Source organism: Physcomitrium patens, chromosome 17 (genome assembly GCF_059467195.1).
Source record: "Physcomitrium patens ecotype Gransden chromosome 17, ASM5946719v1, whole genome shotgun sequence".
Taxonomy (NCBI): Eukaryota; Viridiplantae; Streptophyta; class Bryopsida; order Funariales; family Funariaceae; genus Physcomitrium; species Physcomitrium patens.
In genome coordinates, this window is record NC_143426.1 from 15176180 (window position 1) to 15192223 (window position 16044).

Consider the following 16044-nt stretch of genomic DNA (forward strand, 5'->3'; position numbering starts at 1 on the left):
CATATTTGATTAAATTTTCTTAAGAAAAGTTGAATCATAAGTTAATATTAATTTTATTACTTGAAGATTTAATTTTTTCAGCTTTAAGAGAATTATTTTTTGTTGATCAAAAGCTACATTTTTTTATTGGTGTGAAATAAGAACATCTAAAAAAGGTATTTATCAAATTATATTATTTTTTAGCAAATATATAATCTTAAAATTAAATCTTAGTAAAATATGCTTCAACAAGCTTGACAATGATTTAATAGATATACTAACATGAAATACTTAAGGTTCTTATGATCTATATATACAATGATTAGATTCAAGTACTTTCTCAAAAATGATGCCATTTTTAAAATGAATCTTGAATTGTAAGAAGCTCTGTGTTATAGATTATGTAGTTGATTTTGGCTATTAAAACTTTTCTAAATTAAAAAGCTATAGGATGGAATTTATCATTTGTTTCTATTTGTGATAATAATATGCTTAAAAAAAAGTCATGCATTTTTTTTTATAAATATTACTTTAAAAAAGTCAATATAATTAAAGTTTGATACAAAAATAAAAGTTGTTTATAAAGGTTCAAAAGAAACTTCAGCTTCTTTGCTCCACTTAAGTTTGTATTTACATGTCAAATGTGTAAGAAGAATTATAACTTGAGAAAAATTCTTGATGAAGTTCTAATAATAATTAGAAAATTTTAAGCAACATTACATAATTCTTATTATTCTTGAGACTTTCCAATCTATAATAGTTTGAATCTTCTTAGGATCTATCTTAAAGCTATCATTGAAAATAATGTATCCTAAAAAGTCAACTTAAATAGTGTGAAATATACACTTTTTTATTTTAGCGTATAGTCCTATATTTTTAAGATTTTATAATATATAAAAAATATAAAATTTATATTCTTTTATATTTTTAGAGTAAATTAAAATATTATCTAGATAATAAATAATAAAATCATCAAAAAAAACTCTCAAAAAACAACATTTAGTAGATATTAGAAAATAGCTGGTGGATTTGTGAGTCCAAAAAGTATGACATTATATTCAAATTATTCATATTTAATTCAAAATATAGTCTTTCATTCATCTCCTTCTTTGATATATTAGGTTGTATGCTCCTTATCGATCTATTTTTATATAGATCTTTGTTTTATTGAATAGATTAAGTTTTCTATAATTTACACACATCGATAGTGACATATCTTTTTTTTTTCACAAATAAAATAAAAACTCATATTAGAAATTTTGAATGGCATATGATAGTTTTAGCCAAGTTTTTATTAAGAATTTCTTAAGTACAACTAATTTATTTTGAAATATGTTATAAATTGGTCCAAATAATAGTTGAGTTTTTTTTAAAAGATGAATTGTATAATCATATAGAAAATGCTCTAAAAAGATGTTTACAATTTTTTTAAAAAAACATAATAATCTTAGAGTGTTACTTGTAGTCTTTTGACCATCAAAAATACATGAGGCATATATAGCAAAAAATGATATTTTTTTTGTAGCATGTATGAAAGCTCTTGTACCTACCAATAAGGATTTGGTTGTATTAGACTTATAACTTGACTAACAAAATTTTAGATTGAACTACAAAAAAACTCAAGGTTATAAAAAATCTAATATAATTAATAATTATACTTCTTTAGCCATAATAATACTAAAAAATTGAATTAAAAGAATATCTAATTATATTAAATATTATTAAGATTTTAAGATCTTTAGTTGCTACATTTAGAGGAAAAAAATCATGGACAACATCTCTACTAGACAACAAACAACTATGTATTATTTCTACATGTATGGATTTGATTTTTTTGACTAAAGTTATGCCTTTTTTTTTTTGATAAATTTTTTATTTATAAAACAAGTTGAGGCTCTTGAATCTAATAAGAAAAAATTTATGATTTTTTAGTCCTAAAAATCTTCTATTATAAAATAAGGTGGAAGATCTAAAGAAATAATAGGATCTTTATCAGGTATTACATAAGATTTTAATTGTATAATTCTTATTATAATTGAAAAAACTTATTTTTTGTGATATTGTCTATTTTGGCAACCATATTCTTTATTTATTGTTGAGTTATTTCTTTGGATAATATTAAGCAATGTGCTTAGGTTTTCCACTATATAAACATAAACCTTCTTAAGAATGTCAAGTTTTTCCTTATTTAATAAGAAATTTGAAATATATTGTATAAAATTTATATATATTTTGGCCTTGATGAATCAACTTCTAAAAACTTGAATTTTTTTTCTCTGACTTGACTTATATTTTTTCAACCAAATCTTTATTTTCATCACCTTTTAAAGAATCAATTATTGCATGTAATGGCTTGAGTAATAAATTACTTTAATAAATATGCTCTTGGCATTATTAACAATAAATCTTTAATATTATCTTTCAATCCATATCAAAATTGATTGATAAAGGCTTTATCATTCTATTCTATATTTCAAGGAAGGTTTTAGAATTCAACAATATATATGGTGGCTAAATGTGATTTTTATTGTAAAAATACAAGTTTGGTCTCTACTATCCATTTTCAATCACTTTCTTTAAATATTACCATAAACACTTTTAAAAATATAATTAAATCATAGAAGAATTGTGAATATTTTTCCATCAAAGGTACAAATAAAGAAAAAGTATTTCCAAATAGAAGTTCATGTATGATCCAACTTAAGTAAATCCATCAAAATATTGAAAAAAAATACAATGTTAGATAGAGCTTTATTTGTTGTAGAAATCTTCAAAATTTTGATCTTATTCCATCAAAATTTTCTAGCTTACTTATCCTTGCCTCTTTTATACTTATAGTAGCTGCTTTTTTGACCTAGTTGTGAGTTTGATCTACTTACTTCTCTCAATTGCACAACTTCTTAGCATAAAATTTGAACTTTATTTTTTATTTCTTTTATGGATGTAGGAATATTACTTCTATGGTTGACATTAAAAATATCTAAGATTTCTACCCTAAGAGTGTTGAAAATCTTTTAAAGATCTATAATAGTTACAAATCTATTTTTACTTTCAAGAAGAATAACATCCATAATTTTTTCTTCTATAGAAAATTTAAACAAATTTATAATTCAATTTAGAAGAGAATAATCTATAAATTTTAATATTAAATAAAAAAATCCTACAAAGAAAGGTGAATATCTAGATTCTTGTATCTCAAGAATCTCAAGTATCTCTTTTGTGTTTCCACATAGGAACTATCCCTATACTTGTTTTTTTCGGCTTTTGATTTTATCAAATTTATAATCAAATAATTCATCGTAGAAACTATATTCAATTTATTTGTCAATTTTATCTGATCTTTTTTAAGTTTTTCTTTAAATATTCATATTTTTATGAATTTAATCTTATCTTTATCTTCTTTAACATATTCTTCAACCATCTATATCTTCATTTTATTTTGCAACTCTTATAACTCAATACTAGACAAAAAGTGTATAGAATAACATACAAGCATGTCGATTGCATTCTTTTTTATTATAATATTTTTTAATAATAATAAAATTATTTTAAATCTATTTATAAATTTTTAATAGTAAGTTTCTATTAATACTATTTAAAATATAGTAGAATTAATTTATTTCTAATTACTATAACTATCAAAGGTGGTTTTAACTTTATGAAGTAGCTATAACAACATTGTCTTCTTCATGCTCTAAAATCCTTTTTTTCTTTCAAAACTACCTATTATTAATTTTAATAAAAAAATAATTCATCATCTTAAATATGACTTGTATTAGGTTTATTAGATGGTAGCGGTGTTGTATTGTAATTTCTTATAGTATGTAAAAATTAGTTAGAACATATAATATGTTGATAAGTCTTGGTGTGTGTTAGAATTGTTAATAGATTAATTTAAAGAGAATAGATATAAGAAACTTTATTTTGAGTTTTATCTATTTTTATTATAATATTTGAAAAATTATAGGACTTAAATATTTAGTATGAAGCCTTGAGAGGAGATTAGAGCCTAAAGATGAAAATTTAAACTAGTAGGAGGCTTATTGGAAGGGATTAAAGCAAAGCATAGTTGGATGAAGGCAAGGAATGGCGATCTTCATTCCTATTGGTTGAAGGCCATGTCCAATGGACTTTAAGGAGGCTACCTAAGGCCTTATTAGGGATTAGGATTTGTCTTTTGAGGTCATTCGAGCTTTGGAGGCTAGGACTAGCAAGTTTAGGTTTTTAAATATGGATTAGGTATAAATTTTGTGTGATTTGGAGTGTTAATGAAGGAGTTATTGGCACTCAAAGTTAAGGTGTCAATTTCATACCTACTGTCACTCTTTGGGGCATAACATATGCTTACGGAGAGCAAAGAAGGATCGACAACTAGGGTTGGAGAGAAAACATTTTTAGCTATTTCTGATCATTACATGCATATGGTTTAGGCCCCAAATACACCTAAAACATGATTGTACTAATACTTTACCAAGTTCAAAGATATATTTGCAATTATCACATAAGTTAAGGATAAATTAGTAATTATCAAGAATATATGGATATTCTTGATATTTCAATGGTACATATGATATTTTTCTTTTTTCAATACTCATTATCTTTACAATAGCTTAATAAAATTAATGCTCCTAAAATACATAAAACTACACAAATCAACAATTAATTGGAATTTGGAAAAGACTTGTTTCATGATTCTACATTTGATTGTAAAAATACAATGGTCTGCATAAGTGCCTAAAAATTTGTTTAAAATATCTAAAGACATTTACAAGTATTGTTAAATTCTCCTACATGACTAAGAATCAGATATGGACTATAGAAATGTAATCAATAGGTATTTGAAATTCCAAAATTCCAACAATGTTTTATTACACACAATGGTTACAACATATGCTGAATCTTTTTATTTATTTATTATTATTATTATTATTATTTATTGATCACTAAATACATAATAAACAGTGTTAATGTGTATATTCTGATTACTATGTAAGTAGAAAAAATATACCAGAATGTTGATGCCACTGTTTGCAACATTGGATTTATTCCACTGAAAGGAAATACATACTAATTTGTAAGTTATCAATATACTCTTGTAATGTTAAAGTATAAGTACCCATTTTAGCATGTGAGTCATGATTAGCAAATGTCTATACAAATTATTGTACTTGTAATAAAGGCTCTATGCCAACAATCAATGTTACATTAATATAATGTATTTTCTTAGGCAAATTTGAATTGTGTGTGAGTGTATATATATATATATACACAAACAGAGAGAGAAACACATGTTTTACATTACCTCAAACATCCAAAAATCAAAACAAAACCATAATTCCCACTGGCTTGAAAAGAAAGAAAAACATAAAGCCAAAACCATCTCTTTGCTTTACATTACAATAGACAACGGTTGAATTCAGAAATAAATAATGCATCAGAATTTTATTTTACTTTATTTTAGTATTATACACACACTAAAATAACCAAATATACATTAAAACATTAACCTTACTTTATATTACTCTGTAAAAATCACGAACAATTTTTTTTTTAATAGAATGAGACAGAAACAATTTAACTTAATGTATGCTCAACAGGAAAATAATGTTAGTAACAACAAATAATAAAATAAACTGAAACCTAACTCTGTAATACACTTACACACATAATAAAAGTTACTAATAGTTAGCACAAAATAAAAATACATAAATCTTTCATCATATAAGACTACAAACATGTATACAAATATTTCAAAACACCTTGATTTACAATACAGTAAATATCAACAATGAATTGTCTTTAAAAACACCACAATAAAAGAAAGTAAATTCGAAATCAAAATATCAGGACTTCATTGTACATGACACAACCAAAAAAAACAAGAAAGAACTTGAAAACAAGAATATAAATTTTAAAAATACTTTACATTAATCTGAAGAAAAATAGTAAACAGCAAGAAAGGAATCCATTTAGCAAGCTACACACCAAACAAACCATACAGACAAATATTGAGCATCATCCTTCCTAGATAATCCTCTACCTTGGACAAAACAAATAATAACAAAGAAAAGAAAAGAAAAGCTGTAATATATCAAAATGGGATACCACATAAACGATTCCTAAAATCAAAGCCTCGTAATTTTTTTTTTTTTTTTTTTCATAACCCACAATGCCAAAACCACACAAACCTCACAGTTTGGACCCATACATTGTAGAATCTTGAGGGTATTTTCCTTTGAGAACCCCATCCCACATCCACGAAACACATCTATGTCGGTAGGCTCCATCCACGACATTCGTTCGACCAGCGGGATATTATTGTCCAAAGGTTCCCGTCTCCGATGCCCAATTCTATAGTGCAAAACTTCGAGATGGGCCCCGCGCATTCATCAGCCTTGTTGCATGATTTAGTTCGTCGTCTGAAGTCTTCTCCGAAATTCACGAGGGCCACCAGAGTGGGCTTCATTTGGATACGGTGATGGATAAGGATTGCTCTTCATTTGCGCGCATTTGCGGGAATTGGCAGAAGTTCAGCTGAAGGGGGTTTGTCAGGTTAGAACTTGCGAGTAAGTTAGGTTTTGGGAGGACTTTTTACAAATCTGTTTGTGATGAACCGCGCGCTGTCAAGTGTTATTGTCGGGGGAGGAGAGTATGGTGAGATGTGGTCATCGAATTTGATATTTAGGGCTTGTGCGTTTAGGGGTTTTTGTATTGTGGGTGGTGGAATGTCAATGTAGGGGAGGGGATCGGAGGGAGAGAATGGAGCAGCGGAGGAGGAGAGAGCTGGCTTTAGTTGTGCTGGGAGTTGTGTTGCACTCCTTGTACATGCTGAGCATTTTTGATATCTACTTCAAGTCGCCAATTGTGAGCGGGATGAACCCGGAGCCGCTCGGAATAAAGCCTCCTGCGAATCGGGTCGTTCTCTTTATCGGTGAGTTCTTCTCTTGTTTATATTTATTTATTTCTTTCAAGTTTTTAGGTGAATCCCTGCAACCTATTGTCCCTGCAAGTAATTCCAGTGAATCGCCAGCGTTTCTTGCATTCATGTGTCTATGCTAGTATCCTGTCAAACGTCTTATGAGTATGGGTATCAGGATGAAGGTTGTATTGTTTTTAGTAATTGGATTTTTACACTTTTTGAGCTTGCCAGTATGAAGGTCTGAGTGTTATTGAGCTGATGATTCTATGTAAGAAACTGGTCACGAAACAAACAACGAGAGGAGTGATCATGCAGGCTTGGTGTTTCTTGAGCTGATGATTTTTTGCACGATGAGGAGTTTGAGCCTCCAGTAGAGGTTCCTGCACAGATATTTTGGAGTTTCAGATTTTCGGGAGTGATTTCATTGTTATCTTTTCTCCCCACAAAAGTCTAATAAAGTACAAAATGCTAGGTGAAATTTAACTTGCTTACACCTGGGTTTTTAATTATTCTTTATCTCCCGCGCACATGGTGGAAGTGTAACATTTTTATTCTTGATGTCTTTTGTTTTACATGCTAGGCAGATAAATAAGTTGGAAGGTTCACGATTTTGAGTATTAAATCCTAAATTTGTCTAATTATCAGTAGTGAGAACCAACATTTAGATCACGTGTATTAGTATTTAATCTCCTAAATGATAACAAGTTGGTGACTTTTTAAGGAATTAAAACACCACGAGTATGTTATATTACCAGGCCATGGAAACATTTCTGCCCTTAAAATCATTTATTGAAACATTGCTGAATGGAAAAATTATGAACGTAGCATTGTTGGCATCGATATTTTCCTGATTTGCTGAAAGATGGTACTTGATTGGTTGGTTCATTCAGCCTTCAATAATGCTGCGACATGCATACCCTTGGTTCTCAATCCTGTTCGCATTCTTGTTCGCTTTTATAATTACAAGTTTGTCTACATTGTACGAAAGTCATGTTGGAAGGTTGCTTTTGTGAAGCTAAATGTTTAGTTTGGAGCGAACTTAAGTACTCGAATGAAGTGCAGCCTAGGACCATACGGTATTTATAAATCCTCTCAAATACATGTGTATACCCTCTGAATATATTTTATAATGAGTAAATATTTGCTTAAATGTTACCAGTGTGGACACATAAATTTGTCCATGAAATTGCGTGCATGTAGTTCTTGACGATATGTGGAAGAGGTGGGTTCGGTCGAAGACCCAGTTCTATGTAAGTGATTTAGTACATGCAAATTGTAACAGCCGATGGGATGCGAGCCGATAAATTTTTCGAAAGGGACAGGGATGGGCAACCCCGAGCTCCGTTTCTGCACAATATTATGCACAATAAAGGTCGGTGGGGCCTTTCTCATGCAAGGCCGCCAACTGAATCACGCCCAGGACATGTTGCAATTATCGCTGGGTTTTATGAAGACCCTAGTGCTGTCACAAAAGGTGTGTCATTTCAAAACATTATCGTTTGTGATTGAAAGAGGACGTGTGCACCCAACTTGAACAGCCTATGCAATGGTTTTGTTTCACGTTTTTTTTTGCTTTATTTTTTTTTCACCTCGACTTGGATTCGTTTTGTGTAATTTGATGATTTGTCTAACATAGACGACAATAGGTTATAACTTCATTGTCTCATTTTGGGGCGAATATTGGGATTGGCAGGTTGGAAGGCAAATCCGGTAGAGTTTGATTCAGTTTTTAATAGGAGCAGACACACAGTTGCATTTGGAAGTCCGGATATTGTGCCTATCTTTTGTTCGGCATTGCCCCACACTTATACGGATTCATACTCAACTGAGTTTGAAGATTTTGCCACTGGTAATGTACTTATGTCGAAATTTGCGTTGCATCTAGTCTCTTTTATATGCTAGTTCAAACTGTATAATTTTGCAATGGTACTATTGGCAAACGAAATAAATTATCCTAACTGTTCTATATTTTTGCATGGCATTGGACGTTACAATATATGTGGGATAATTGAAACATCTGATTTCTTAGGGTTCTGTCTCACTGCACTTACAACATCCTTACATCCTTACAGATGCATCCTTCCTTGACGAATGGGCTTTCGACCGACTGGAAAGATTTCTTAAAGAATCACAATCGGATCCTAAAATCCAGAAAGATATCAAGGACGATGGTCTGATTATATTCCTGCACTTACTTGGGTGTGACACAAATGGGCATGCTCACCGACCGTACTCGGACATTTACCTAAACAATATCAACCTTGTGGATCGTGGTATTGAAAGCACTGTGAAGCTCATTGAGGAATACTTCCCCGATGGGAAAACTGCTTATGTGTTCACGTCTGACCATGGCATGAGCAATAAAGGTCAATATGTTTAAATTCGAACGCATTTATGTCCTTTCTTAAGTTCAATTCCGTTTATTTTAATAGTGTTGTTTTTTTATTTGTTTATTTTTTTATTTATTCAATTTTAGTTTTAAATTGGTCCTCTTACTCACGTTGGTGCTATTTCTCCAGGTAGTCATGGGGATGGAGATCCACAAAATACAGAGACCCCTATTGTTGTATGGGGATCAGGTGTTCGTGGACCTGAAATGGCAAGCCCCGAAGATGATGTGGATGACGGTTTACTCTTTGTTGATCAACATAGACATCATGAAAATACTCCTGCCTCTTGGGGTCTAAAGCACATAGAACGTACCGACATCAACCAGGGAGACATTGCACCACTTATGGTAAGTCGAGACATACGAGATTTTGGCTTTAATATTCATAACTTCTTATGTTTGTGGATTGATATTCATCCTTGGTCATCGGAGTTTGTTATTAAATTAAAGGATTGCAAATTTTAAATCCGCATAACGGCTCTGTTTGTTGGTGGCAGTCGACACTTCTTGGACTTCCATGTCCTCTCAATTCAGTTGGAACGTTGCCAGTCGAGTTTTTGGCACTTGACAAGGTTCGCTTCCGGAATGTCAGAGTGCACTCACAAAAAATTCCAAATGTAGTTATCACTGTACCTCGGGTTTGTCAGTGTCCTTGTGGACCCTGATTTGCTCTTTAGCAATTACCATAACTTAGTCTATCAGCTTTAAGAGTGCAGCTTAACTTCCTATTTGACGAATATTTGTGCTGTTTGTTTATTTCCTTCTTTCATCACATCATCTTCGTCATCAGAGGAATGCTTTTTAGAATCTAGAAAACAGCTGGTCGTACTTTCTTATGCTGATATCTTTCAACCCTTTTAGACGATCCAGCATATATCGTTAGTAATAAGACCAATCATTTATGGTGAAACCGTTTTTAGTCGTTTATACTTTATTAGATTGTGCGCTTTGTGTTCATACATTTCCTAACCAAATTTCTTTCTGTATGCAGAGGGATCAGGCGAGAGCTATGTTCGGCAACGCGAAACAAGTGCTTGACCAGGTTCTCCGCAAGTCACGTATCCTTTCATCTCCAATTTTCACAAAGTTCTTTTCACTCGTATTTGTACCACCTTGATGATCTGTTCGCATCCTAAAATGATTACCTTATGATCCTCTTTAGGCTGGAGTATTGTCGATAGTTGTTACTTCAACACAGAATTGTGTTTACTCTGTTTGCCACGCTGCACATGAGTCAAAATACGTGGTTTATTTGTTAAGGTGATGTCTTCCGTCGGGTCGAACGCGCAGTCTTGCTCGAACTGGTTGTCAGTTTGGCACAAAGTCTTTTGTAACAGTATATCTTTTAGAAATGTTGTTCAGCCCTTGTGTGTACGAACCAGTGGGGTCCCGTGTACATGAGTAAGGTTCTAGTAGTGAAGGGTGTTGTGATTTTTTGATAGAAGCAGGAATCGTAGATTCAACCTAGGACACTATGCAGCACATTTTAGTCTGTACTAAATGAGAAGTTCCTTAACTAAAGCACAGAGCTCAAACAAGCAACATCACTCTTTTTCAAACCGTTCATGCCGCTGGTGGAGTATGAGTCCATGCTTGCCTCCATCGACCAGTTAGTATCCAGCGGCCAGTTTGAATCTGCCTTGGAATCAGCTCAGGAGCTTATCAAGGTTGCTCTCGAAGGCTTACACTATTTCCAGACTTACGACTGGCTATTTCTCATGTCAACAGTCATCATGGGGTACCTGGGCTGGATGGTGTATGTATTCCTTCATATATTGGAAACATACACCAAATTTCCTCTGTATTCACATCGAAAGGCTCAGCGCGTAACAGGTAGAGAATCCGGCAAAAGAATGGTAAGGCTTTCTTTTGTTTACGATGTTCAAAATCTGTTTGTTTCATTGACACTGATATAAGTCTCAATTTTATTTGCTGCAGTATCGTGTATATATATGTGTGTGTGTGTGTATATATATATATATATATATATATATACTCACACACACACAAAAGAATTTGGTGATCATTCGATCGATTCGCACCCATACAGACATACACATACACATACACATACATATATGTATTAAGTTTGGAGATCATGAGTTTCTCTTTTCCGGTGTTGTCTCGTACATATACCAAATAGTTACAACCTAGTTTCTGAATGACATTACTGGCGCGTAATGTACGCAGTATTTATCTTAAAGAACTCTAGCTTTGTCAATGAAAACATGAGTCTGATGATCTGAAATCTCACACCTAACCATTTGATGATTGAATACGTCATATAAACTTCCATCTTTTAAGCACCAACTATATAATTTAGTTCGGAGATAGATTTAGTTTTTTATTATTTCTGTAAGATGGAGGGTGGTATTGAAATGTTCTTGATTTATTTTGATCGCTGTGCATGTCGTGCTGCAGGTGCGTCTGTCAGGGGGACTGTTGATGGGAGCATGCTCTCTTCTACTTTTGTTTGAGAGAGCCCCACCTTTATACCATGCCTACCTCGGTTTAGCCATGTTTTTTTGGACAGAAATATTTGCACACTTCAGACTTTTGCAAAATGTTGGAAGTGTGATTCAGACAACTAAATTTTCTTGGTTTCAACAAGTCATCATCACATCGGTTATTTCCTTCATTGTTCTGGAGCTTTTGGTAAGAATTTCATAGTATAGTTACTGCATGAGTGTATTCAAATGTCAAGATCATCATGTCTGTCTATCAAAAGTATCATGCGCAGTTTAGCCTTGTTAACTAGTATTCCATTTACTGTTGTTGCTATGCATGAACTCAGATAAACATCACTTGTGCTTCATCCTACTTTGTTGCCTATCTTAGTTCTTTTCATTGTCAGCTTGGATTTTCCTGTCTTGTAAATTTCATGTATATCCCGGGCAGGAAGCTAATAGTAGTTTCTCTTTTCTGCGACTTTATTTTTTCCCTTCATTTCTTAGAGGTACTGGCACTTTTGCAGGTGGCAAGTTTTTTTATAAGGGAAGTATACACAGGAATATTCTCGGTCGCGGGAGTTGTAGGTGCAGTTGTGGTCTCTTGTAACATGCGAGATTTATCCATGGTTCCTGCATTTGTATGGGCCTCCTGTTGGTTTTTATCAGCATTTACAATGATGCCGACACAGATTGCGGACAATACGGCTCTGGTGTGAGTGCTCTAGCATCTCTCTTTTCCTTGAAATCCACTCGTGATTTCGCTCTCAAGGCTGCGTATTGTGGAAGCAGATTTATTTTATTTTTATTTTTATTTTTTTAATTGAGAAAGAAGTGCTATTGTTCATTTGTGAATATTTATATGACTTGGAAGTTTGGGATTCAATTTTTTTGTAGTTATTATTTTTGTTTTCCTAAGCATTTATTCTGATGATAGCTCTCTGAATATTCTTTGCTAGCACTTGTGTCAAAATCATGGTTGAAATGGGAAGTACTACTCATGGTGTGGTCTTTGTTGTGTTGGCAGGGTGGGAAGCGGAATATTGGTGGTTATGGTTGCCAGTATCGGTCGGTGGCTTGACTACATTAACGCCTCCGATCCTTATTGGAAGTTAAAATTCTGTACGACTGCTTCCAAGTTGGATAAGTCTTGGTTATTATTATGTATTCAGGTAAACTGCACTCTAAATTCTTTAGGTCAGTTAGTTCGTCGCCCTAATCTCCTTACCCGAAACATGCTGGGAGTTTGATCTGCCATCCATATGATTAGCAAATGTGTCATAGAAAAAATATGAGAGTTTGCCGTGCAAATACTTCGAAAAAAATTCTAATTCGTTCACACATCTTGGTTTTGTACACATTAATAGATTAAAAGAGTGTATTTATGATATCCATGCCTCCGATCCAGCAGAGCACTCAGTGTGTCGGAAATCTTTTTGACTTGTTACTCATACATTTGAAAACATTGCAAAGACAACAATGAATTGACAGCACTACTTGTTATATACTAAACGCTGCGACGTGAATTGCTTTTGATGACGTTGAGCAGGTTTTACTGGTATTGGCATCATCGGGCATGGTTTGGGTTACTACATCTTACCGAGCACAAAAGAAAGGCCTTCCCTTTATCCATCAGGCCATTAACTGGTTCCTAGCAGGATTCTCTATGCTACTGCCTTTGAAATCGCCTCGAGGAATACTCCCTCGACTGCTATCCATATTCCTTGGCTTTGCCCCACTTTTCCTACTCCTTTCCATTGGGTACTGCTCACTATGACATTTAGAAAAGTTCAATGTTTTGCCAACGTTCATATTACAAGATCTCTATTTCGAATTCTGATGCTCGTTTCTCTAGAGTCCTTTTCTCTTAAAGTGGTCTGTTCTGCAAAATAAGCCAAAATTTGTCTGAGACACTATTATTTGATTATATGATGCTATGTACTCATAATCGATAGTGATCATTTTGGGTTTATCAGGTACGAAGCTCTATTCTATACTGCGCTTGAATTGGTCCTCTTCTCGTGGATTCTTGTAGAATCTGCGATATGTCATTCTGTTGTGCCAAGCTCATCTCCAAAATGGGAAAGGCTGAACTCCAACTACCTACCGGAGTCCACAGGCAGGCAGTCTTCGAATTCTGCACTCTGCAGCATTGAGCTTCACCACACCAGGGTTGCGCTCTGCTTTGTAAGTCTTACTCTACTACTTGTAGTTGCTACGGCCAATCGATCCAATTTACTTCGTCATGTAATTGAAAAACTGTGCTGAAACTTCTGATGCAGCATGGGACCATTTTTTCCATAGATGCAGAGAGTCTTGGTCAGAATAATAGTACTTGTACTTGGGTCTTTGTTGCGATAAAATCTGCATAGTTTTAGAGTTGAGTTGAATCTACTCACAAATTGGTCCTCTCTGGGTCGATGCGTGAGATGGGTATCATTTTTTATTAAATATAGTGCGCATCTCTGTACGGCTAGTGAAGGACTTGACCTGAAATGTTAACCTAGGGACTTATTTTCGATGTTCAAGTTTTACAACCTATTTCTTCGAAGTAGTCTAACTCGATCATTGGTTTGCGGCACAGCTTGTGTTGATCAACGTTGCATTTTTTGGAACTGGGAACATGGCTAGCGTAGCCAGTTTTGAAATCTCTTCAGTATATCGGTTTATTACAATTTTTGATGTAAGTATCTCAATCAGTAAGCTAGTTTTACGTTTTTGGTACATTTTATATCTAGTTGTATCTAGGAGATATCGCCATTGTGAAATATCGTGCTTGCAGCTTGCCAAGAAATGAATCTCGTGCAATTTTTCTCAGCAATAATTTTGACACTCCTGCTTGATGCAGCCTTTCATTATGGGAGCACTTTTGCTGTGCAAGATCTTTGTTCCATTCATTCTTGTCACGTACGTATTCCTTTTTTTTTTTTTTTTTTTTTTTTTCTTTTCTTTACTCCACCATGTCACTTTTGATAGTTTTCTTAGTTTCGCTGGGATTATGGAAATGACTGATGTGCACATAAAATCGAGGCAACCGAATCCTTCATTTAGTCTAGTTGTTATTGCGACAGTACTCCCATGAATAAATTTGCTGCTGCTACCTAGCGTAAGTCTTACGCGTCGATGCTTTCTTGAAATATTCGTGCAGGCTGCTACACTTCATTTCTTAACATAGTATGAATTGGGTGTGCAAGGAAGTTACCAGCCATCCAGCAGTGTCAATTGTCAAGTTTCACCTTGCAATAAAGCAAGCTTCGTTTTTGTGTATTTTGAACAGAAAATGTTCTCACGTAGCTGTGGATCTCAACTGCAGATGTGCGTTCAGTGCAGTCACAAGGATACTCGAGCTTCCACGACTTGGTTGCTACTTCGTTGTTTTGTTACTCTCTGATGTCATGACAATCCACTTCTTTTTTCTTGTAAGTGGTCATTTCTCAGATCATTCTTCTAGCATTTTGTTGGTACCCAGGGCATTGAGGTAGATGCATAAGCGTCCTATTTCTTTGATTGGCTCTATATCTACTATTCTGTCTTTGAGAATGGATAATGACGTCCCTGAGCACAATACGTGCTTCCTTAATTGGTTACTGGTTAGGTTATTCAAATGTTTGTTGAAGTCTCGTATCCTACTTGATGAATATGTGGAGTTCCTTTCATAAGCTTCTCATGAGTGGTGCATGATGTTTGAGTGTTTATCCAATTGACGTGCGGGTTTATGTCGTGCAGGTCAAGAATACAGGGAGTTGGATGGACATTGGACAGAGCATAAGTCACTTTGGGATTATGAGTGCCCAAGTAGTATTTGTGTTGATTCTTTTTGCTTTGTCTAGTGTTTTTACCCATGATCTGGACCTGTTGTCCAGTGAGCAACGCTCCTCTTTAGCACGATTACAGACTTCAAATGATCATAAGTACCATTAATTTTATTTTATTTTACTAGGTCATGGTTCGGATGTATATATTCTCTTTATCTTCTTATGACTTTGTCATGAACGTAGCCAGTCTTAGTAGAGCCTAGTTCTAATGAATTTTCCTTGAAATTGAAATTAGGCAGAAAATGAGGTCAGTTCTCAATGAAAACGTCGACTTACTTCGCCTCCATTTTAACTTAAACTTGTCATCATATTTCATCTTCTAGGATGAGAAACCTTCATCAATGGAATGTCCAAAATGGCCCTCAGAATCTGTTTAATAATGTTAACTTTAATATGGGTGAAGAAGTTTTACTGTCTAAAAGATAAAAAACCATTACATTTTAATCTAGGTTGTGGTCTTTGACACCTGTTATATATACATGTCATTATATAATA

At 33.5% G+C, this 16044-nt stretch overlaps 1 protein-coding gene across 6 annotated transcripts; it reads left to right on the forward strand.

Annotated features, from left to right (window-relative positions):
• The first annotated feature begins 6409 nt into the window (after nt 1-6409).
• Nucleotides 6410-15673, forward strand: LOC112294601 (uncharacterized). Of its 6 annotated transcripts, XM_073540312.2 has the most exons (18): nt 6770-6910; nt 7961-7974; nt 8181-8372; nt 8592-8747; nt 8971-9264; nt 9418-9635; nt 9785-9859; nt 10279-10345; nt 10815-11143; nt 11709-11942; nt 12262-12449; nt 12762-12906; nt 13284-13495; nt 13711-13921; nt 14319-14417; nt 14583-14641; nt 15012-15153; nt 15461-15673. In XM_073540312.2, the coding sequence occupies exons 3-18, from the start codon at nt 8189-8191 to the stop codon at nt 15653-15655; spliced, it is 2808 nt and encodes a 935-aa protein (XP_073396413.1). In that variant the 5' UTR covers nt 6770-6910; nt 7961-7974; nt 8181-8188; the 3' UTR covers nt 15656-15673. The 6 variants fall into 6 exon arrangements, with proteins under 6 accessions (XP_024401012.1, XP_024401011.1, XP_090100038.1 ...); XM_024545244.3 differs by lacking the exon at nt 7961-7974 and having other exon boundaries at nt 6410-6910; nt 15048-15153; XM_024545243.3 differs by lacking the exon at nt 7961-7974 and having other exon boundaries at nt 6446-6910.
• The last annotated feature ends 371 nt before the right edge of the window (nt 15674-16044 follow it).

Coding starts and splice junctions, on each gene's coding strand:
- LOC112294601 (XM_024545243.3), top strand. CDS start 6,739: ATGGAGCAGCGGAGGAGGAGAGAGCTGGCTTTAGTTGTGCTGGGAGTT. Junction 8,748..8,970: donor GTTTGAAGATTTTGCCACTG/GTAATGTACTTA, acceptor ACATCCTTACAG/ATGCATCCTTCCTTGACGAA. Junction 12,450..12,761: donor GCGGACAATACGGCTCTGGT/GTGAGTGCTCTA, acceptor TTGTGTTGGCAG/GGTGGGAAGCGGAATATTGG.